Below are 22,500 nucleotides of genomic sequence, written 5' to 3' on the forward strand. Positions count from 1 at the left end.
TTACGATGCTTTTTCAGTGCTGTTAACCTCTGTTAACCTCTGTTGAATCGCTATTAATGGCGAGAAAAGGACTTACAGCAGAAATCAACTTACAGTGCAGTGCAAGGGCAGATCCCTGCTGTAAGTCGAGGACGCACTGCATTTTGTTCCTGTTCTTGTTTAGAGCTAAGAATGGCTAACACAAAATCTTTTCCGAGGGTTAAGATACTGAACTTGACCCATTTTTGGGTAATAATGAGGAGGCATTTATATGCCCTGTAATGGCAAGTATATGCAGATAGATTAGAGCCTATTAGAACAATGTAAATCATTTATGTTGTGTAGTTAGGAAACTGAACTCTCATGTTTCTAAAAAGCTTGTTTTCCTTTTTTGTTTATGGTTTAGTTAAGGTAGCTTGCAAGAAGCTTAACCCCAACATTTTACCTTTGCTGAAGGTCAGCAATCATATGATGTCCGGGTGGTAGGTGCATTGTTTAGCAAAGGTCAACAATCATCTGATGTACGGGTGGTAGGTACATTGTTGGGTCTTTTTAAAAATTTATATTTAGAGGACATAGTAGTTATAACAGTTCAGTGGAGGTGTAATTCTGTATTCAACCTCCAGGACTTTAGAGATGTAGTTTTAGCAGGTACATTCATTTCCTGAACTGATTGAAAAAGTAACCTTTTCTGTACTTTCTTTAGTGTTAAAATATGTTTTGGGTTTTTGTATGTATAGGTGTGTATCTTCAAATCTATAGGTATTCCTTTTAGGGTCTCTGTTAAAACACTGTATCTGAAGAGGTGGCTCTCTTTAAGGCTATGCTGACCATGGTATACACAAAGGCCTTACTTCCTCTGAGGGATCCACCTTTTGGGGGCAATACTAGTCAGGAAGGATCATGTAAGAATGTTTTTGGTTCATCTAGGAAACTTGTAGTTCTCTTGGCAGAGCAGTTTTTTTTAGCTGCACTTGCCTGTCATCCCTCTCTCAATATGGGAATCAGTTATCTTAACAGTATGTAACATTTATCTGTAATATAAATTTTTATAATAAAATTCATTACTGTAATTGGATACTTACCAACTGTTAATGTAAAACCCATCCAACTTCCCTACACCTTAGTGGGTTGTTAAGAATAATACTGACAAGAATTAAACCAATTGAGACCCACTGGGTGGAGAATAAATGAACTAGACAGCCCATCTGTGTCAGCCAAGCATTCTTTTTATTTGAATGCTGACCTCGCCTAACTTATGTAAGCTGTTTTTAACAGCAGGCAGGTATCCAAACAATAAATTTCATCATGAAAATTTAAATTTTATTAGGCATGGAGTTTACTATTAGTGGAGAATTGAAAATGTTATCAGTCAGCATGTTGATGATCAGATATGGATTAGGAAATTGATTCAAGCTATGATGATAACCAATTTTAACTGTTGCAGTATAGTCATAAAAGAACCTTATGAAGGAAAAATATTTTTCTCCTCAGATGATGCCTCTTTTCTTTGACCGAGTCCTTCTGGATGCACCTTGTTCAGGTACGGGAGTTATCAGCAAAGATCAGGGTGTCAAGACAAGAAAAGACCTCAAAGACATCCAGAGGTGTGGTCATTTGCAGAAGGAGCTGCTCCTTGCTGCAATTGATGCCACTCATAAGTTTGATGGTCAGAGTGGTTACATTGTGTATTCAACCTGTTCAGTTTTGGTAAGTTTGTACAAACTTTTAGTTATTAGTATAAATACCCTATTATTAAAATCATGACAGGTTAGGTGTGATTGTCAACAAATGTTAATCCAGCCCAAATTTTAATTGCAGTAACTCTTCAATTATCTGGATTAATAGAGCCAAGGGCCTGTTGGATAATGGCAAAATCAGGATAATGGCGAGCAAAGAAATTTAGTGTTGTTCAAGGGCAACTACATACCCTTCCTCACCTAACCTTATCTATACCTCTTAACTGTAAGCCATCAATTATGCTTATAAATAACAACTATTACACATTAAAATGAAACATTTGTGCAAACGGCAATTATATCTACCTTTTTACCCCATATTTTTACCAAAATTTACTGCATAAATACACTGAAAAAAATGCAACCCCTTCTTTTTCCCTCTCATAAATGAGTCTACCGTGGTTTTATGACCAGTATTGTATTTTTATACAGTAACTTTCTAATTAGTTTTATTACCATATTTTATTGCCATACACAAGACATAAGATTTGTGAAGTTTTGATCTAAGCTAGCCTACATGTTACACTCACTGTATCCATATACATAAACCACGTAGGCTATTACAGCAGTGTTGAAGATAAAAGCAATGGTCATGAAAATGTTATTTAACTTGCATAATCCATTTTATATCTTCTTTGTAATATGTACTATATAAAAAAATACCAACCATTTGTCTGCCATTGGTAATATTTGCATTCTCAGAATTGAACCTACTAGGGAAAGCTGTTCACAATGCTGTCCAGTAAGTGCATGCGTCCATATGTACATGTTGCCATTGTTTTTGCTTTTCTTGATGTACTGTATCACATTTCAATGTACATAGAAGTTTTAATGGACTCTAAATATGACTATCATACAAATCATAACAGTACCCAAGAGAATATTTTATCATTGTTGATATTTCATCTCTAATCACTTTAAAAATATTTGAAATGCAGATTTCATATGTAGGCAAGCTAACAGCAAACAGGGTGCTTTAAGTGTGTGCATACTTAATTATGTACTGTATGCAAACAAACGCAGAAAATACAGTAAAAATATAGTTTAAATGAGAATACTGTAGCATGAAATAAAAAATAATAGTGAGTTTGTGAGTGTGTTACTGTACTTAGACTTCCATGTGTTAAACATAATCTACCTCAATTATCCTTTCTTTAATCAGTGACTGACATAAACGTTATCCAAGTGTCAAATAATAAGATTGCACAAACCAGCAGATAAGATGCATATATGTAAAAGTAAATTGTATTTTTTCTAACTATACAAACCTGAAATCCTTTACATTAGGAATTGCTTAGGGCATAGCTGGAACATGGCTGTTAAAACTCTTGAGCATGGTGGTTAGGCAGTAACTACCATCCAGTAGGCAGGGAGACCCGCCTGCCCGGATGTAAACATTCCACTTTGCCTTTAAGTCCAGGTTTCAGATTGAGGGGTGGCATGAGATGGGCCTAAAATGTTAGGGACCTCAGGTTTGTATGTTTAGGGAAAATACAAGTTACTTTTAAAAACTGTGATTTGTTCCCACACAGTATACAGACCCTCAGTCCTTTACATTAGGAAGACTCGTTGGTTGGAGGGAGGAATCTGAGTGAGTCTCCTGGACTGACTGGAGTTCGCACACCTGGACTACTCCCCCTGGTCGAAAGAGCAAGGAGGAGTACTCTGCCTCTGACAAATTGTTGGGGTATAAGAACTGCGAGATCAAGAGTCAGACTTCTAGACCATTTCAAACGAGTACTTATATGAAAAAAGCTGAGAAGAATATTAAGATTTGTAGGCATTAAAGCAAAGATCCGAGAAAGGTCTTATTGCCAGAGTCTCCTTCCTCTCCTTGCTAGAGGAAGGAGTGGGATTGCTTCTATGGTTCTAACAAGAAAAATAGAAAGGAAGCTTGATGTGTAGATATCACCTCTAGAACTGCACACTTCAGGCAAAGTGCAATCTGTCGTCTTAAAGGAGCTGGGTAAGAAAACACAGCTTTTTGAGCAGCCAAGGAAATAAGGTTCCAAGGACTTGTGGGCAAAGACCCAAAGGTAGAACATCGTAAATGTGGTCCTGATGAAACCATGCCTATCTTCCAGTCTGACATTCTTCATTATGTGAGGAATGGACCAAGCCGTTGACTTGTGAGCTCTTGGGCAGATTGTAAAGGTGTCATCGCCAGTTGCAGAGTACATCCTTCCGATCGTTTCACTAAGCCCAGGGGAAGACATGTCCTTAGACACTTCTCTCTCTTGGGTGAGCTAGTAATAAGGAAGTCACAGATATCCACTTTATAAATGTCAATCTGGATCATCGATTACAAAGTCCAAGGCACAGGGGATCATGAAGGACTTGAATCTGGCAACTGATGTCGAATGATTTGGAGTGGATTACAGTGGACCCCCCGTATTCGCGTTCTCCGGATTCGCGGACTCACACATTCGCGGGATTTCTCTCGGGAACGTTTCCCTGCATTATTCGCGGAAAATTCGCGCATTCGCAGTATTTTTCTATGAGAAATATCCACAAATTCCTGGTTTTTGTTATCAATTTCATCATAAAATGCACTTTTTGTGATAAAACTATTAAAAAAACCAAGTATGAAAATTTTTTAGTGGTTTTTATTAAGTTTTAACTAACAAAATAGGCTGTTTTTAGCGTTTTTATAGGGGTTCCAAACATTCGCGGATTCTAACTATTCGAGGGGGGGTCTGGTACGCATCCCCCGCGAATACGGGGGGACCACTGTACAACATTTGAGATGGAGTCGAGTTATGAATACCTGCCTTATGAAGGGTGATATTAAGGAAGGTCCATGCAAATCGTCTATCCTCTTCACCAATGCCTGACTAAGATGAGATACGGTCTTGAGAGACAAAATCTCTGTCCGATGATTCTCTCAAGGGCGTGTGCGAAGTACAAGAAAGGAACCCTAAACGAGAGTCAAATGCCGTCTAGAGACCTGGGGTCCCTATGATGACAAGAAAGAGAGAAGCTTTTGATAAGTAGTTGAATCTCGGCTGAGGAGAAACGACTAATTCCTCTTTAAAACTAGGCTGAATGTGGACCTACATCATGACAGTTGAATCAGAGAGAAACATCTCTCACAATTCTAACCGGAGGAAAAATCCTTTTGATGACATCAGCCAGGGAAGACAGCTCCAATCTCTGGAATTACAGAAGGCTGAAAGAAGTATCCAGCTATTTCCACTGCTACTCAGTGAGAAAGCCTCTGCTTGCAAGGAAAGCTGAATAGTGTTTTAGCCTTGAAAAGACAAGGATTGTACTGCCTGAGGAACTGCTCCCGCCACTGACACTGAAGGTTGGTTTAAGGAGGAACTCCTTTTGTACCTTGGCAACAGAGCAGGCAGGTCGGGCAACAGGCTAAGACTTCTGTTATCTATTTCCGTTTTGGGGTGAACAAAGTCATCACAGTGGCCTATGGTCATGTGCAATGGAGCAGAAGACTTACAAACTTCTGTTGTACGGGGCGGTAAACAGAAAGATGATATGGAATCTCCTGAGATATGTCTCTGTCTGATGATTCTCGCAAAGGTGTGTGCAAAGCACGAGACAAGAAGCCTAAGTGAAAGTCAAATGCTTCTCAAAGTCCTAGGGTGTCTGCGATGGCAAGACAGAGAGTTTCCTCATTTGTAGTTAAGGGGGCCGGCCAGGGCCGGCCAGAACCCCCTTTATATAGAGGTATAGGCGAAAATGCAAATTCATGAAAAAATTCATGGAGCTTCATATGGCAATTGAGAATACTATACGAAATATTTCGTCAAAATTCCTTACTTTCGTAGTTACAGGGAAATTAGTTAACATAACTCAATAAGCCTAAAACACTGATCCGTACAAGAAAATGCAATATTTCTTCTATTATCGTAAATTTTTATAATTATTGTCAAAGAAATTGGGGAGAAATGGCATCTGTAAGACATTCCTTGAGACGAGAAGGGAATCTTCAGGCTCAGCCAGTCATGAATTAGTGCGATCACAGACATCGAGTAGTTTACACGTTCCTTATTTCACCCCTCTTGACATTCGCTTGCCTTTACGTATGTTTATGTATGTTTTCGGCAAGAATTTCATCATGCCAATGAGGAAAAGACAAGGAAAACATCTCGCTAACATACAGACGAAGAAAAAAATACGCATCTAGTATTATTACAGAATATCATAATATACTCGTATTTAGTGAAGAGAGAGGGTAGGGTTGCGTAGTAAAGGGTTGCTAGTAACGCCCCTTCTTGCCTGACAGTACACGTCACACTGTCCCCAAACCAAGGCTACGATCTTTGAGCAAAGAGATCTTCATATATGATAAATAACAAAGTTTTGGTTTTTTAATACCCAAAATGGAATATGAAATTCATAATAATCATGATTTATTAAATTGTCTTTGTAAAAAAAGAGTACACCTTCGAGTTTCACCTCAACATTTTCTTGCATTTACGTTTGTTTATCTTTGTTTCGGGCAAGAATTTCTTCATGCCAGAGGAAAATACAATGGAAAACATCTCGTAACATCAGAAGAATTAGTAATAGTTAGTAAGGGGTGAGAGAAGAATTGCGTAGGAAGGAGTGCCCCATCTTGCCTCAAGCAGTGCCCCAGGCATGCGATATATGAGCAAAGGGATCATCATTTATGATTAAAATTATGATAAATAAAATAGTTTTGGTTTATTAATACACAAAAAAGAAATATACATTCATAATAATCATTATTTATTAACATTGTCTTTATAGAAATACGAAGGAAAACTTTGAATGCCCGTATCTCAAAACTATACTTATTGACCTTCAAAATCTATCTTCTCACCTAGTTTTTAAAGCTATAACATTGGAATTTGGTATATAACTCAGAACGACATTATAGAACAATCAATAGAGCCCTTTTTCCAATTTTGGTTTCGTCTTTTTTTTTTTTTTTTATAAATTTTTTTCTCCTGATTTATATGGTTTATTTTTTTACATATTGAAAAATTCATATCTAGCAAAAAATGACTTTTAGAAAAAAACTCTCCATTCGATTGGAGGTCTACTCAGGTCTATATATGGTAGTAATCCCAGGTCTTAATATTAAATATTAAGGGAGGAGATAGAATTTGAAAAATGGTTATTTTCGGGATAAATCGCCCTGGCGTCACAAAACCGAAGGTCAGAGGCGAAAATCATATGCGGTTTGGAGATGTCCCAAGTCACCTTATTAAGTGGTATGAATATCAAAGTCTGTCCTTAAAAAATGGCATTAGCCGGCTGGCCCCCTTAAGCCTCGATTGAGGAGAAACAATACAAAGACGAACAGTGTCTGTGGAGAAACCAACGCTCTGCCCATCACTCGAATCCAGAGGCTGAGTTGCCAGCCAATATATTTCATTTGGAAATGTGTCTGGCTGATAGAGCTATCAAGTGCAGTAAAATTGTACTCGAGCACTACCTGCATGTTAACGAAAATAAGAGGGAAATGAAACCCCCTTGTTTGGTGATAAATGCCAATACTATGGTGTTGTGGCTCAACAACACCACTGGGTATCTCAAAATCAAATCCCAAAACTCTCAGGGTGTTAATGAAGATCTTATTGTCTCGGTCACAAACAACTTTCCTACAGGTATGTTCCTATTCAGTCGCTGCATCTGCTGCATCTAGTAACAGATGCATGTTGCAAGGAGAATGTACTAGTACTATATTCAAAAGGTTCCTGTTGATTGAGCACCCACCTAATTCCTTCCTCATCATTCGAGTGAGGCAAATATTGAAGGCTTTCAGCAGACCTCCTTCATTCTCTAATGAAGAGAGTGAAGGTAAAGCTATCCCGAAGGGAGGCTTTGATGGCGACAACAGGACATAGAAGACGACTAGCTCTTAGCTCTGGGAACACAGGAGAGGCGGAAGTTCGATGGAAGATGACTGAGGCCTGGGAGAGAGCAGATACTTCCTAAATGATATCCGCTTACCAGGCCTCGGTTACGTTGTTGTTAAGTTCAGAGACTTGACAAGGAACCCTTCATCGAGGTACCAGGAAAAGTTGAATGCCTGTTGTGAGCATTATCTTTAATTTTGCCCTCTTCCTAGAAGAGAAAAAGAAAAAGAGGACTTGAGGCTGCCCGCACACAGGACACTAAGTAGCCAACTACTTAGTGGCCAACTGATGTGTACCCGCAGACGAGACGCTATTTCTGCCCGCAACAGTTGAACTTCTAACATTATCAACATGGATAACTACTGTTGATGTTGCATGTGTTTGTGCTTTGCTACGGAAGAGAAAGAAACAGCTAAAGATATTTATGAAATAATTCGCTTCATATTTTACTACGTTGCAAGTAGCTCTAATATGGCAGTATGATAAGATTTATAAATATAAATGATATATACGTATGTGTATACTGTCAACATACTATACATGCTAAAAAGAATATTGACATATACTCTTCACCTCTCCTCCTAAGTAATTTTTAATTCCTTTGTATTAAACAATATATAACAGTAAAGTACATTATACATAGTCATCATCAGAACCAGCATTAACAACCACAAGGCAGCTGCGTAGATGCTGCCCAGTGATGAAACTCTAGGACAGCAGCAGGTAATTAATATGATATTCACCAGGGGAACCTTACACACACTCGAGGGCCAATCTCACAGCATGCTAACGAGTCACAGGTACAATTCCAAGGGTTAAGATAGCCAACACAAAGATATCCAACCATGTACTGCTGTAAGCTACTTTTGCTCACTGTTAGCCTGCAGAAAAAAGGAAATATGATTAAAAAGGATATTCCTCTCGTACCAAAAGGCATTGCTTTCCGAAATGAGAGAAGATCCCCAACATTAAATATACTGTGGCGCCCTTACTATTAAAGGGTGAGAGTAAGTGATAAGGGTGTAAATACACCTTTGCCACTGACCCCTAATGCACTAGGGGAAAGGCAGCTTGCAAGGCTTATCACAAAAAGTGGGTTTCTATATTAATTATTAATATCAAATACGGCATATTCAAAACATATTTGAAACTTTTTAAAAAATTTATTCTTGCTGAGTGCTTTGCCTCATCGTGTTGCTGAGCACCTGGCTTGCCCAATTATTGTCGTACTAGATTTGGGAATATTGCTTGGACTAGATTTGGGAATCTTGCCAAGCATGAGAATTCTTATGAATTTTGGCACTTGAGCATTCACTATCACGAGTGCCTGGATAGTGAGACGAGCCTTTACCTGTAGTACAGAAGAGTTTGCTCCTCAGTCTGGTTTGGGTTTATGCAGAGAATGGTACTGCATACCAACACCTTCTGGGTGAATGGTCACTCCCATCCTCATGTCTTGGACCTTAGGGTCCGAACACGTACGACATCAGACACAGAATCCCTCATTATTCTTCATCTTGAAGCTTTGGCCTTGAAGGAGGACAGTTAATTGGGAAGAAGTGATAGTTCTTTGCTGACGATTACCGCTCATAATTATGTGGTGGTGATCTGCTCAACTCATTCAGCTTGGCTCGCCCAGCCCAGCTCTGCTGAGTTGAGTGGTCAGCTCTGCTGAATGAACTGTCTGCTCTTGATTAGTGAGGTTCCTTGCCATGGCATAACACCCTTCTTTCCCTCGTTGCAGTCCTCTAGCAGTCCTGGTGTCATCTTGGCAGACTGTTTAGTTACACAGAAAGGGGTCATGATCTTCGTTGTCTGACCCCTCCTTACCTTCCTTTTTTAAGGCTTCCCGGCCTAAGAAGAGGAATGTAGCTTCTTTGCCCTTTAAGAAGTCTTTCCTTGAGACTTCTAAGGGTCTGTATCCTACCCCTGGGGAGGAAGAAGTTGCTCTCTCATCGGCTCACCTGCTCCTTTGGGAGGAGGAAGGGTGACGCTGTCCGGAGGGTCTAGTGTCTCAGGAGCCCCAGGATATCGGAACCAGGTTTGTTCTCCTGTCTCTGGTTGCAAGGGTGCTGCTTATGGAACCAGGGCTGTGTCGGGTACTGGTTTGTGAGTCTCTCTGAGTGTACAACCTCCGAAGGAGGTTATACACTCACAGTGAGTGATGGAGTCTTCTCTCTGTTGTGATACAGTGTTCCCCCCCTGTATTCACAGGGGGTGGGTATCAGACCACCCTGCGAATAGCTAGAACCCATGAATAGTAGAAACCCCTATAAAAATGCTTAAAACTGCGTATTTTGTTAGTTGAAACTCAAGAAAAACTACTAAAAAGATTATATGTTTTTTTTAATGATTTTACCACAAAAAGTGCATTTTGTGATAAATTTGATAGAAAAGAAAAGGAATTTGTGGATATTTCTCATAGAAAAATACAGTTAATAATGGGGGTATATGTTCCAGAGGGAAATCCGCGAATATGTGAGTCTGCGAATCCGAAGTCCGTGAGTAAGGGGAGTTCACTGTACTGGTGCAGGGACCGAGCCACATTGGCGTCTCGGACCCACCTGTTAAAGCCAAGAATGGCTCTTCTTGAGGTGCCAAGGTTGATGTCAATGTCCTGAGGGATAAGACATCTGGAGGAGCTAGGAGGATTTTCTGTGTAGTTCTCTTCGCGAGGTCCAATCATGGAGAAGACAAATGCATAGCAAGATGTGGCAAGCTTGCCAACTTTTGGCCCATTCAACTCCGCTCAACAATCGCTTGCGTATGTGCGATTGAATCAGTTGTAGGAAGAAAATGCTCTTTTTAGTGAGGTAGAACCTCTACTCTGCCCTCAGGAAGTATTTTTCCGTGAGGCGAATACGTTTGCCTAGTCTGTGCATTGCTGTCATCACCGCAAGTTCCGTCTACTTCCTGGGATACACTGAGATGAGTTAAGGAACAAGAGGAACTCTACAGAGAGTCTACTCCTCAGAGTTCGAACAAGAGAGACTATGTTTGTGGTTCAATCTTAGGATCTCACTGAACATATGTTCAATCTGTTCAGGATGGATGTCACCTAGAAGTCTGAACTCGACCTCTCCATTGTTCCTGTTGTGGGAACAATCGGTTCGACATGAACTAGTCATCTTCAGTGTCCTGTTATTGCTGTAGAAGCCCCCCTTCTGGACAGCTTCATCTTTGTTCTCTTCATTAGAGAATGAAGGAGGTCTGAAGAATAATTAGACTGGCACTTGATTAACAGGAGCCCATAAATATATTTGTATATTCTCCTCTCGACATGTGTTTGTTATCAGTTGCACTGTCTGAATAATAGGCACATACCTGTAAGTTAGCTTTTCTGGCGTGTGACAGGAGGCAAATAGTATCTTCTCTTTATTTAGCCTGAAACTCAGGACAGCTTTTTGGCCCTCCCAAGAGTTTCTGGTTTTGATTTTGAGATGACTAGTGATATTGCTTGGCAACAATACCACAAGGTTGGCATTATCACTGGACCAGAGGTGTTCTTTCCCTCTTGTCTCAGTTAACATGCAGGTGCTCGAGTGTATCTCTATTGCACTCAATAGCACTATAAGCCGAATGCATTCCAAGATGGAATGCAGTACTAGGCAACTCAGCCTAAAGAGTTGAGCGAGGGGCAGAGTACAGGCATTCCCCAGTTATCAGTGGATGCTCTGTTCTCAGCAGGGTGCTGATTTATGGCGCTGATATCCGGTTAATAGTGCCTCCTTTAGGTATGTTATGGTGCCATAACTCTATTATTGGCACCTTATGGCGCTGATAACCAGAACTCGTCATGTTATGGTGCCATAAATTGCTGATTTTATGATGCTAGACAAGCACCATAAAATCGGAGTGCTGATAACTGGGGACTGTCGTACTGCCTTCTCAATGAGATGTTGTTCTTCTTGGTATTGTTTTTCCTCTGTCAAGGGTTAACTACTAATTTGAATCTCTCTCTCTGGCCATCACAGGCTTAGGTGTCTGGTTGGCTCTGAATTCTTGTGTATGATTCATGTCTTTTGGTCCACATTCGCCATTGCGAGAATCACCAGATAGAGATATGTCTCATTAGACTCATTATCATCTTCCTGTTTACCCCACAGCATAGCAAAAGTCTCTAAGTCTCCTGCTTCGTCGCAATTGACCCATAGGCCACTGCGATGGTTCAGAATGATTTTTCAGACAAATACAGTCGTTTTTGGTGTCTAGTTACATTTTTCTAATTCATAAAGTGTTCTGCTACAAGATGTGTTGTACACAGCTAAAGACTTCAAGCCTTCATTGCAAGCACAGGCTTTTTTGCCAGACAGCAATGAAGCAGCTGAAATTCTGTTTCAGTCCTCTGTAAATTTCAGGGATTAGAACCATCCTTTCTGGTTGTGTCATTGATAGGGTTTTTTCTGTCAGAACCACAAAAGTTAACTTCTTTTCAATGCAAATGTGAAAGACGTGGATACACACTCGCTCTAGTCTTTCACGTAAGTAGTATTGTCTCTCCTCAGTTTAGATTCTACTATTGATGAGAAACTTTCCTCTGTCTTGCCATCCCAGGGACCTCAGGCCTCTGGACGGCGTTTGACTCTTATTTAGGAGATGCGAGCCCTTACGAGAATCGTCAGACAGTTTTTGTTTTTCAAGACTGCATCCCGTCTCTCTTCAGCATTGGCGAAGAGGATAGATGTGTTGCATGGATCGTCTTCAGCATCACCCTTGAAAGGCAGATTATCAGGTCACGACTCCATCTCAGATACTGAATCATTCGGCATCTGTTGGAACAGGTTGATTCTTTCATGATTCTTTATGCCTTGGAAAGAACATCAGGATGATTACCATTCTCCCTAGATGTACAGACTTTTAAGTATTTAGTTATCCATTTTAAACAACCTTTAATTTATCTGTTGTTGAAGGAAAAAGAAAAGCTGACAGTTGAGTCAGTGAGTGGACCCCCTCCCCTCTCTTGCTGGGTGCTACCAAGCTTCAAAAATCAGTTTTTGCAAAGATATATCCATACTAAAGACTTCAGTGACGTATATCTATGAGAAATGCAAATTTACCTTAATTTATAATTTATAATTTTTGGTTGTGTATCAGTATACTATTTACTGTGTAAGTTAAATTACTGGTTGTTCTGTTTTGGATTGATGAATTTTGCTGTTTTTTTTATCTTTATTATTGCATTTATTTTTGCAGTATAATTGGACTGTAGGTATTTTACTTATGTGCTTTAACAGATTGATGAAAATGAAAGTGTGATTGAGTATGCACTTCAGAAGAGGCATGTAAAATTGGTTCCAACAGGCCTGGATATTGGGAAGCCTGGATTCGTTAACCACAGAGAAAAAAGGTAGAGTTTGTTTAATTTTTCTCTTTAGAGATAAGTTTGAACCATCTAATTGTCAGATTATATGAACTGTCAGCTATCTGATCAATGGAAATTTTTTGGATATAGTAGAATTGTTTAAGTATCCAAATGTTTACTTATATAAATTCATAATTTAATTACAGATTTAATCCTTCAATGCATCTCTGTAAAAGACTCTACCCTCACACATACAATGTTGATGGATTCTTTGTTGCAAAATTAAAGAAGCTTGCAAATGGTGTTAAGAATGCTGCAGAGGAGGATAGTATGAGTGGAGGAGCGTCATGAATTTGTTAACCTCATACACATGAAGTTTATATTAATTTTTTGACAAATATAAGTGATAGAATTCCATTTGTGTTTATATTACTGTATTTTTCCAATACAAATAAATATGTATTATGAAAGGTTAAATTGTGTAGAATGTTTTATTTAACAAGCTTTTTCCTGCAAGTCAAGATAATTTATAATTTTTCCAGAACATTTTTCTGTCAAGAAAAGTAAGTGTTCCTCCTAGGCAGAACATTTGAAATTTTTAACAATGCCAGTACAGTGGTACCTCGAGATACGAAAGGCTCAACTTACGAAAAACTTGAGATACGAAAGCCGACACAAAAAATTTTACTGCTCTACATACGAAAAGTTTTCAAGATACGAAAGGTTTCTGAAAGTCCGAGATTCGCCTGATAACAAGTTTGAAACTCGCGCCGCGCGCCACCATCTTAGTTCTAGTAGACTCGCCACCATCCTCCTGCTCCATTGGTTCCTGATGCTAGCCAAGCTATGAGATCCTTCTCTCCTATTGGACAGCATCCCTCCCATCATGCATCTTACGTGGTGGCGTTCCTTCGCTCGGCCACTTCGCACCCGAAGCTTTATCGTACACATACGGCATTTGTTCGGTCCAACGATTTCGTTTAGTATCGTAAATTCGTTAGTGATTTCGTTGTGCTACTTTATCATGTTGTGAGAACCTAATTAGTATACGTACTACATACGTAACTTAATTACGTACAGTACATATAGTCATGGGTCCCAAGAAAGTTGCTGAAGTTCACAGAAAGAAGAGAATGCTTTCTATGGAGACAAAGATGGAGATAATAAAAAAGTATGAAGCTGGCTTGCGGTTGAGTGTGATCGCTAAGGAATACGGCCGAAATCCGTCGACGATAGGCACCATCCTTAAGCAGAAGGAAGCCATCAAAGCAGCTACACCTTCCAAGGGCTTGACTATTTTGTCCAACAAGAGGAGCCATGTGCATAATGAAATGGAAAGGCTGCTTCTTGTATGGATCAAGGACAAAGGAAATCTGAATGGCGATTACGATAACCGAGACGGCAATCTGCCAGAAGGCCCAGCGCTATTTTCGGCGATTTGATTGCCCAAGTCGAAGACGACGGGAGACAGGGGACATCAACGGCAACCCCAGAGTTCAAGGCTTCTCATGGGTGGTTTCGAAAATTCCGTAAACGGACTGGGCATCCATTGCGTGGTGAAGAATTGAAATTACGTAAAGTATAAAAAAAGTATAAAGAAAATATTAAAAATCAAAAAAAAGACAAAATAAATTTGTTATTTTAAGTTTTTTGTAAAGTTAAGGTTGTTACAAGTTTTGTTAATGTGTTTTGTAAAGTTTAGTTTGTTTTTCTGACATTTTTTTATGTGTTTCGTAAAGTTAAGTGGACGTATCTGCCGTTTGTCCTCCTCCTCCTCTGCCGCCACTTTCGGAGATAGCCTCACTCGAAAGGTAAGCTTCCACATTTTATGTTACAGTAATAATATTTCTTGTACACTAATATACACTTTATTTACAGGTTTTGCATTTTTATTCTTAATTTAGGTATTGAATGGTCCAAATTATTGTAGTATTTCATTGTTTATAGGTCAATTTAGCTTTATTATGAAATTTACTGGGGTGTTTTTTGGAGGTTTCTTGGAACGGATTGCCATTTTACCATGTTAAATGTGGTCCAAGATACGAAAAACTCATGATACGAAAGGCGCCTCAGAACGGATTAATTTTGTATCTCGAGGTACTACTGTATACAGTACTTAGTACAAATTGTATGGGGGTATATGAAAATAATAGGAGTACATTAAACAAAAATAATTTTTTGGGAGGTACATAGAATATGACATGCAATAACACTTAATTGTATGTCTCCAAACAGTTTGATAAAAAATAGTCTTACTACAGGTTTCCAGAGTTTTAACTATTCAAGGGGTGTATACATACTAATTGTTGCAGTATGATTAGTGAACTTTATTTGTGTTATTTGCATTTCTTTGCTAATCTTATTTTGAGGCTTTTAGTAACCTCTGAACACGGAACACTGGTGGTTGACTATAAGAGTTTAATTGAAATGTGTATCAATAATTTTTTCCTGTCATATTACAGTACTACTACTACTACTACTATGTGTTAATATCAACTGTTCTTATTTAGAGAAAATGGAAAGACTTGTTTTATACATAATAAATTTTACATATGATTATTGTGTATAGTATTTAATGTAGTAAAATACTCTTATTTTTAACTGATTGAGTTTCATTTTCATTTTAATTGTAGGGTACAGGCAGTCCCTGGTTATTGCGGGGGGGAGGGGGGGGGGGGGGGGGGGGGGGGGGGGGGGGGTTTGGGGGGGGGGGGGGGGGGGGGGGGGGGGGGGGGGGGGGTTGCCTTTCCCGGGGGTGTGCTGAAAGCGAAACCAACATTAACTGAAACTCGGCATTTTATGGCGCTTATGGTGCCATAACTCTATTATTGGCCCCCATATGGCATCGATAACTGGAACTCGGCCTGTTGTGGTGCCATAAATCGCCCATTTTATGACGCTAGACAAGCCCCATAAAACTGGATCGCTGATAACTGAGTCCACCGATAACCGGGGACTGCCTGTATTGCATCTAGTACTATCTATATATTGTAAGGGGCATGATTGATGTGATAACAATGATGAATATGGTAATCAGATGATAAGCGAGTGAGAACAAACACATAAAGGAAGTTATGAAACTTGCAATGTTGGTGAGATAATGAAGGGGAGTGATGAAGATGGGTTGGATATATCCTTGTCAACCAATCTAGGAAGAACAGTATGCAAAAGTGATAGCTAAATAACTGTGATCATCTACCTGAAGGTGGTGGTGATGCACATCTCATTGTTATATTACAGTCATGACCCTTTAATCTGCTGATCTCATTTTCTTGTTAATGTTGGTGCTCTTGTTTTATTTTTTCAGTCCCATCACAAGTGCACTTAACTTTGGATACCAAATATGTGATAATTAGTATAGTTCTGTCTTATGGTTTCACTGATTTCATGTGAATTCTACCCACCCAGCAATCCAATTTCTCTATCTTGCTTCAGTTTTCATTTGTCACTAAAGAACAAAAACTTGTCAGCCTAATCAGAGTCTGGAGGTGTTGTTAATAGAAATTGTAACAAGATGAAAGCTTTGTTTGCAGCAAGGAACACACCTGTACTGCTAAAACTGTCAAAGAGAAAATAGCTTGAAATGACTGCCATTTCCAGAACAGTTAGGGAAAGATGTTTTTATAATATATGAAACCACCAATAACAATACGTAATGAAATCTTGTGATTCATGTAGATGTTGAATTCAACAGCTTGTCTTTCCCCTTAAAATTACAGATGCAGTGCAAATGTAGCTTGTTAAACAGATCAAGTCTGGTGGTTCATATAAGTCACAACCTTAACTTTTTTCCTGGTAATGTCTAGAAATAGGGGATAAAATAACCAGGGATTTAGGAATATCAGTGGCACCTAGCTTCACAAGAAGTGTTTGAGCCCCATTTTGGAGTGGTAAATTAAATGAAAGCAACTGAGGTATGTGAAAAAAAGTACCTACAGGGAGCTGTGTCCTTGCACCATAGTGAGTACCACGAGGTTGAGCTTGCTCAGCTGGTAGTACCTGAATTTGAGCCCTAGCTCAGGCTACAAGCATCTGTTACCTTGACATTGATAACTCTTGAGGTAAAGACTAGATCCACAATTGAGATCATGATTTGTTAAGGATGAGCACTAGAGACCATTGGCAGCAAGATGATGTATGGGGTTAAGGCATTGCATACATAGCAGATGACCTTGATTAATAGCCAATGCAGTGGTCATTGACTGCAGTCAGCTAGGAATTGTGGCCTACAAGGAGGTGGTTATCTTTCAGTCTATGTAGATTATGAATCCTCCTTGGATGCTGCCTTTGGCAAAATTTAGAAGTGGTCTTTATATCAGGCACAAGAGGTTGTTGAAAATCTCCTAGTTTGATACAGTATTAAGGATAAATTGAAAACAGGAAATTAGATCAGTAGAATAGCTAAGTACTCAGTCTAGGTAGAGAAATTGAATGAAATGCAAGATGATAAAATGGAGGATACATGATCCAGAGAAATAGGTGGATGATGCTCACATGGCCAAGCAGTCAGAATGGTACCATTGTAAGGGTTCCCTCCACAGATTTATTAGTGAAATATCCATAAGAACAAACTACATGTCAACAGAAGAAGAAAAGGCACCAGGGAAGGACTAATTTTGTGAGGTCATGAATAAAAGACGTGATGGGCTATAATTAGTGATAAACCATAATCTGAAGATCTGAATGCACCAATGAGTGAATTCTTGGATTCTGAGGAGGAATTATCATGAAAGAAATGCAGGACAAGGGAAGCAATGATGGATTCTCTGCAGAAAGTATTTTGCAGGATATAACTGAGGAAGCAAAATCTGATTATTAGGAAAAGGAAGTTTCCAAGAAAGGTCACCTGATTGAATGTGGTTACTATAGAGGCATGGCACTCAGTCTGGTTGTAATGAAACTATCCAGTGTGCTGAAGGCAGGAGCTGTACAAATATGATTTTTTTACACAACGTACCAAGCAGTTACATAGTTGAAAGCTTTCTACCTTGGCAGTCCAAAATTAAAATTTTGTGGTGGCACTGCCATCGCTAGTGTAGGTGAATGGGACCCACCCACTTTTTGGATAGCCAGGTACAATTTAGCAGAACCTCCCAATTTGTTTAATGCCGGCTCCCGACCAGCATTGGTTGTATGCAGTCCTTACTTCATTGGTTGGATATTTTTCAGGAATTCAGTGAAGTATTTCATCTTGAACACTGTTGTTTGCTCTTAGCTTTTGCTGTTAGACTATTGCCAAAGAATATAGTAATTTTTGTCATAATTAAGTCAGATTCCAGTGGTTCTAGAAGTTGGTACTATGAAGGATGTAGGACCAGGTTACTTAAGCTAGTTTATGATACTCGTGCTAAGTGTATCAAGTGTAGAGGCCAAGAGTGCTCTAAGGAGTTAACATTATCAGAGTGTAAAGGGTGGGATAATTCTTGGTGGAAAATTTATAGGTCTCATTCAGACAAATTAGATCGATAGGAAAAGGAAGGCTTCTCTTAGAGCTGAAGGTAGAGCTAGTCTTGAAGCTATTCCTTTACCCTAAGAGGTAGAGGATAATGCTTTTCATTCCACTTCTGATCCCCCTGTATCAACCAATCCTGGCACTCCTTCATCTTTGCCATGGACTCCTTTACCAGGTTCCCATGCCTTCGATCCAATACTATTGCCAGTCTGGAGTCTCGATTTGACAAAGTTTTAAGTGTTTAGCTCATTCCGTAATGAAATTAGGTGCTTCCTTCAGAGCTTTTGTTGATAGTGTCGAGTGAAAGTGCAGTGAGAAGTGTTAGTGAAGTGTCTGTCCTGCCAGTTCTAGACGAAGGTCCCTCTCCTGCTCCCCTGCACCGGGGAGAAGACATAACAGAGGTCCAAGGGAGCCTGGTGGGCTTGCCCACAGGGAGTTGCTCCCTCTGTTGAACCTGTTGTGTGCTCCCAGGTGTTGACAGAGCACCATAGCAAAGACATCTTGGACAACGCTGTGCGAGTGTCTTCAGACGCGGATGTGTTGTCACTGGACAGAAGGCACCGTCAACGTAGTAGTGTGGCCTCGTGACCTCTTAAGAGGCATTTGATTGCCCAGTAAATAGAAGCTACTCGTGGCCAATACTGCCAAGTCTTCTACAGCTTAAGAAAGTGCTAACCAGAGGCAATAATAACCTGTGGCTGTTCTCTTAAATATCTATTTCAAAGACATTATCTTTTCAGTAATATTTTGAACTAGTTAGTCCTTGATTTCCACCTCTTTTTAACATGGAATCAGCTATGTAACTCCTTGGTAATTTACTTGTGTAAAAAAGACATTTTTATGATAAAACTAAGTTTTTCACAATATACTTACCAAGCAGTTATATAATCAAAGCCCTCCCTCCTCCCCACAGCTAAAAGTGTTTTTGGTAGAAAACGAATTGGGAGGTTCTGCTAAACTGTACTTGGCTTCCCCAAAAGTGGGCGGGTCCCGATCACCTACACTAGCGATGGCAGTGCTACCGCAAAATTTAAGTTTTGGACTGCTGAGGTAGGAAACTTTCAGCAGTGTAACTGCTTGGAAGTATATTGTGTAAAACATAGTCTTATTATAAAAGTGTCATTTTTGTATTGGACATTGTACAACATTCTATGGAATATATAGATTTCCCTCATATTGTTTAGTTTATTATTAAATGACATTTGAATATGTCCACAGACCAATATTATAATGGATCTTGTGTCCTGATGGTACTCCTTTTAGGACAACTAAATATAGTGATGTAGTGAAACAAAAATATAGTAATTTTCGTTCCCTCAGCAAACAACCACTACCATAAAAGGAATATCGTCCTTCTATAAGTAATCTAGCTCCTCAGCCTAGGCAAAGGAGCTGCATCCCTTGAAAGAATCAGCCTTCTGATTCAGAGCTTGAAATTGTTCAAGCTGCAGAAGCTTCCTCTGTGGGAGCTTCTCAAACTCTCTCCCTTTAGGGGCACTTCATGCTTCTTCAGAAGCCTCCCAAGCCTCATTTTCAGAGACTTCCCAGGCATTCTCACTTCCAGATTTAGGGAATCTTCCACAAGAGAGATTGCAGACTTCTGTATTTCATGTGACAGAGGTACATCAGGCAAATATGAAAGTATGAAATGGCAAGTTATAAAAGATTATGTACCCATTCCACATCTGACTTTTGCCCCAGCAAGGCAAGGCAAATGTAAAGATGAATCTTCACGTAAAATTATGCCATCAAAAAGGCCTTTCTCCTCTGAGAGCTTGAATAGAGACCACCAAGAAATCCTGGTAGTATAGTATGTCTGCAAGGAACCAAATTAGGCCCTGAGATTTTTAATCATTGGCTTAAATATGAGATTTTATCTTCTGCTCCTTCTTTGGAGTACTCTCAAATACCCTTAGACAAATTCACAGGCACTTGCACTAAGGTAATTTTAGACAAGCATATTACTGTCTAGCATTTACCTTCCTCATAGATCTGCTTTATCAATAGCTGACAACCAGTCATTGTTAAATCCATTACCATTTCCATTCATGCTTCTAGGAGATTTTAATGCGCACATTCTTTTGTGGGGAGGTGATTCTATAGATAATGGGATAAGTGATAGAGGAAGTTATTATTTTATAATATAATAATAATAATCATATTGTGCTTCTTAATGATAGTATGATGGCTTACCATAACATGCCTTTTAATTCCTATTCATCAATGCCTCAGTGGTGTGATCGGTATGGTCTTGGCTCGCCACCTCAGTGGCCACGAGTTCGATTGTCAGGCATTCCACTGAGGGGTTAGAGATGTGTATTTCTGGTGATAGATGTTTACTCTTGACATTTTTCGGAAGTCATGTAAAGCCGTTGGTCCCGTTGCTGAATAACAACTGGTTCCTTGCAACATTAAAACACCATACAAACAAACAATTCCTATTAATCTATTGATTTGAATATATGGTCCTCAGACATAGTTTTAGATTTTAATTGGTCTGTTGGTGAATCATGGCCAAGAAAATGGTGAAATCACGAAAGGGGTAGTAAAGCCCAGCCACAAGAGACAGATATGGAGGTCAGGAGATAACAAAGGAAGGGGTAGGGCTTTACTCCACAACCTGATAAATTATGATGAAAGCAGAAGTAGAAGTAGGAGTCTTATCTCAATCATTATAGAAAGCAAATGCTATCATAAGTATGCATATTGAATAGGCTTTGGTTTGGACAAACCATCAGTAATGATTTGAAAAATATGCAAGAGCGTCTAATTCCAGTACCACCCAACGATAACCCAGCCCAGGTTTTTGTTGAACATAAGTCTCTGCAACAGCAACACTCGGAATGAGTTAGCCAGTGTTATTCTCGACAACAAAGAAGAAAAAATGAAAAAAAATGTTCCCCACGAAGAAGCATTACGTTTACATATATGATCATACGCTTGTGAATGGATATTTTTGCTATGTCTTCAAATTGTATTGCTTGAAGAAGTGTGTGTCTATCTCTTTAGGTATGGTTAGTGGGTGCACATTATAATGGCACTCGCTCTATACTGGTTAGAATCCATCTTCTACTTTTTGCGTTTCATCATAATTTATCAGGTTGCGGAGTAAAGTCCTATGCCCTACCCCTTCCTTTTGTATCCCCTGACCTCCATATCTGTCTTTTTTGCGATTTCATCACTTTTTTGCCCATAATTCTGACAAGGCTGAGAATTGGTCACGGCCAACTGACAGTTTTCTTCTTGATGGTAAGTGCTCCAGTGTGTATTCACTGTGATAGTTCGTTGACAGTCGAGCACATTCTGGCTCACTGCATCAGGTATGCTAATGAAAGGGCAACATACCATCTAGAGCAGTGGTTCCCAAACTATCTTACCTGACGCCCATGCTTCCAGTAGACCCGCACGCCACCACTCCCTCTTTTGTTCATGTGAAAAGATTCTTGCATTTATTTTTTAGCATTGTTCAGGAAAACAGGTTTCTGTTTGCATTAAATTTTAATAATGAAAGCCACTCAAACAAATAGTAGTACATTCCAGAGACATTTTTCTAATAGAAAACGGGTTGGAGTGACTGCTATAATTATACTTTGCATGTATGTAAAAGCAGATATTTCTTCTTTGAATTATTTTATTATTCTAATTAAACAAATATTTTTGAGCAGATGACTTCACGCCCCCCTTGTATCCTCCTCACGCCCCCCTAGGGGGGCGAGCCACCTAGTTTGGGAACCACTGATCTAGATGGTAAAACCATGACTCAAAATGAATTTGGCCCAGTTATGAATTTTTAAAGGCTTCTGGTTTTTATGAAAATATCTTAGAATTTTATATAGGTATGTCTTTTTTTCTCTTATTTATGGCAGTTTTAATTCCAGTAGGAATTAAATATCTTCGATTTTTACCATATTAAACAATGATCTTTACAATATCTATTTTAAACTCATTATTTATTTCCATTTTCATTAAGTCTCATCATAGAACTGAATGGCCTCGTTGGTCCCAGTGATTGGCTTTATGCCTAAATCTCATATTCCATTCCAGAAGTAAGTCAAGAAGATTAGAAGTCTGCGCTAGTTCTTGGAAATATTTAGATGATTTTTTTATGGGCACCAATGGATCACATCAGTGGGATTCAATAAGTGATACACATTTTGCTGCAAGCCTCTAGTCCACTAC

At 39.3% G+C, this 22,500-nt stretch overlaps 1 protein-coding gene across 3 annotated transcripts in view; it reads left to right on the plus strand.

Annotated features, from left to right (window-relative positions):
* Positions 1 to 13,286, plus strand: part of LOC135220553 (probable 28S rRNA (cytosine(4447)-C(5))-methyltransferase) — a 116,693-nt gene extending 103,407 nt beyond the window's left edge. For all 3 annotated transcript variants that reach the window (XM_064257751.1, XM_064257752.1, XM_064257753.1), the window contains exons 9-11: positions 1,474 to 1,689; positions 12,802 to 12,914; positions 13,076 to 13,286. In XM_064257751.1, coding sequence (XP_064113821.1) covers positions 1,474 to 1,689; positions 12,802 to 12,914; positions 13,076 to 13,220 — 474 coding nt within the window. In that variant the 3' untranslated portion in view covers positions 13,221 to 13,286. The remainder of the gene's footprint in view (positions 1 to 1,473; positions 1,690 to 12,801; positions 12,915 to 13,075) is intronic.
* Positions 13,287 to 22,500: the final 9,214 nt, after the last annotated feature.

Source organism: Macrobrachium nipponense, chromosome 2 (assembly GCF_015104395.2).
Source record: "Macrobrachium nipponense isolate FS-2020 chromosome 2, ASM1510439v2, whole genome shotgun sequence".
Taxonomy (NCBI): domain Eukaryota; kingdom Metazoa; phylum Arthropoda; class Malacostraca; order Decapoda; family Palaemonidae; genus Macrobrachium; species Macrobrachium nipponense.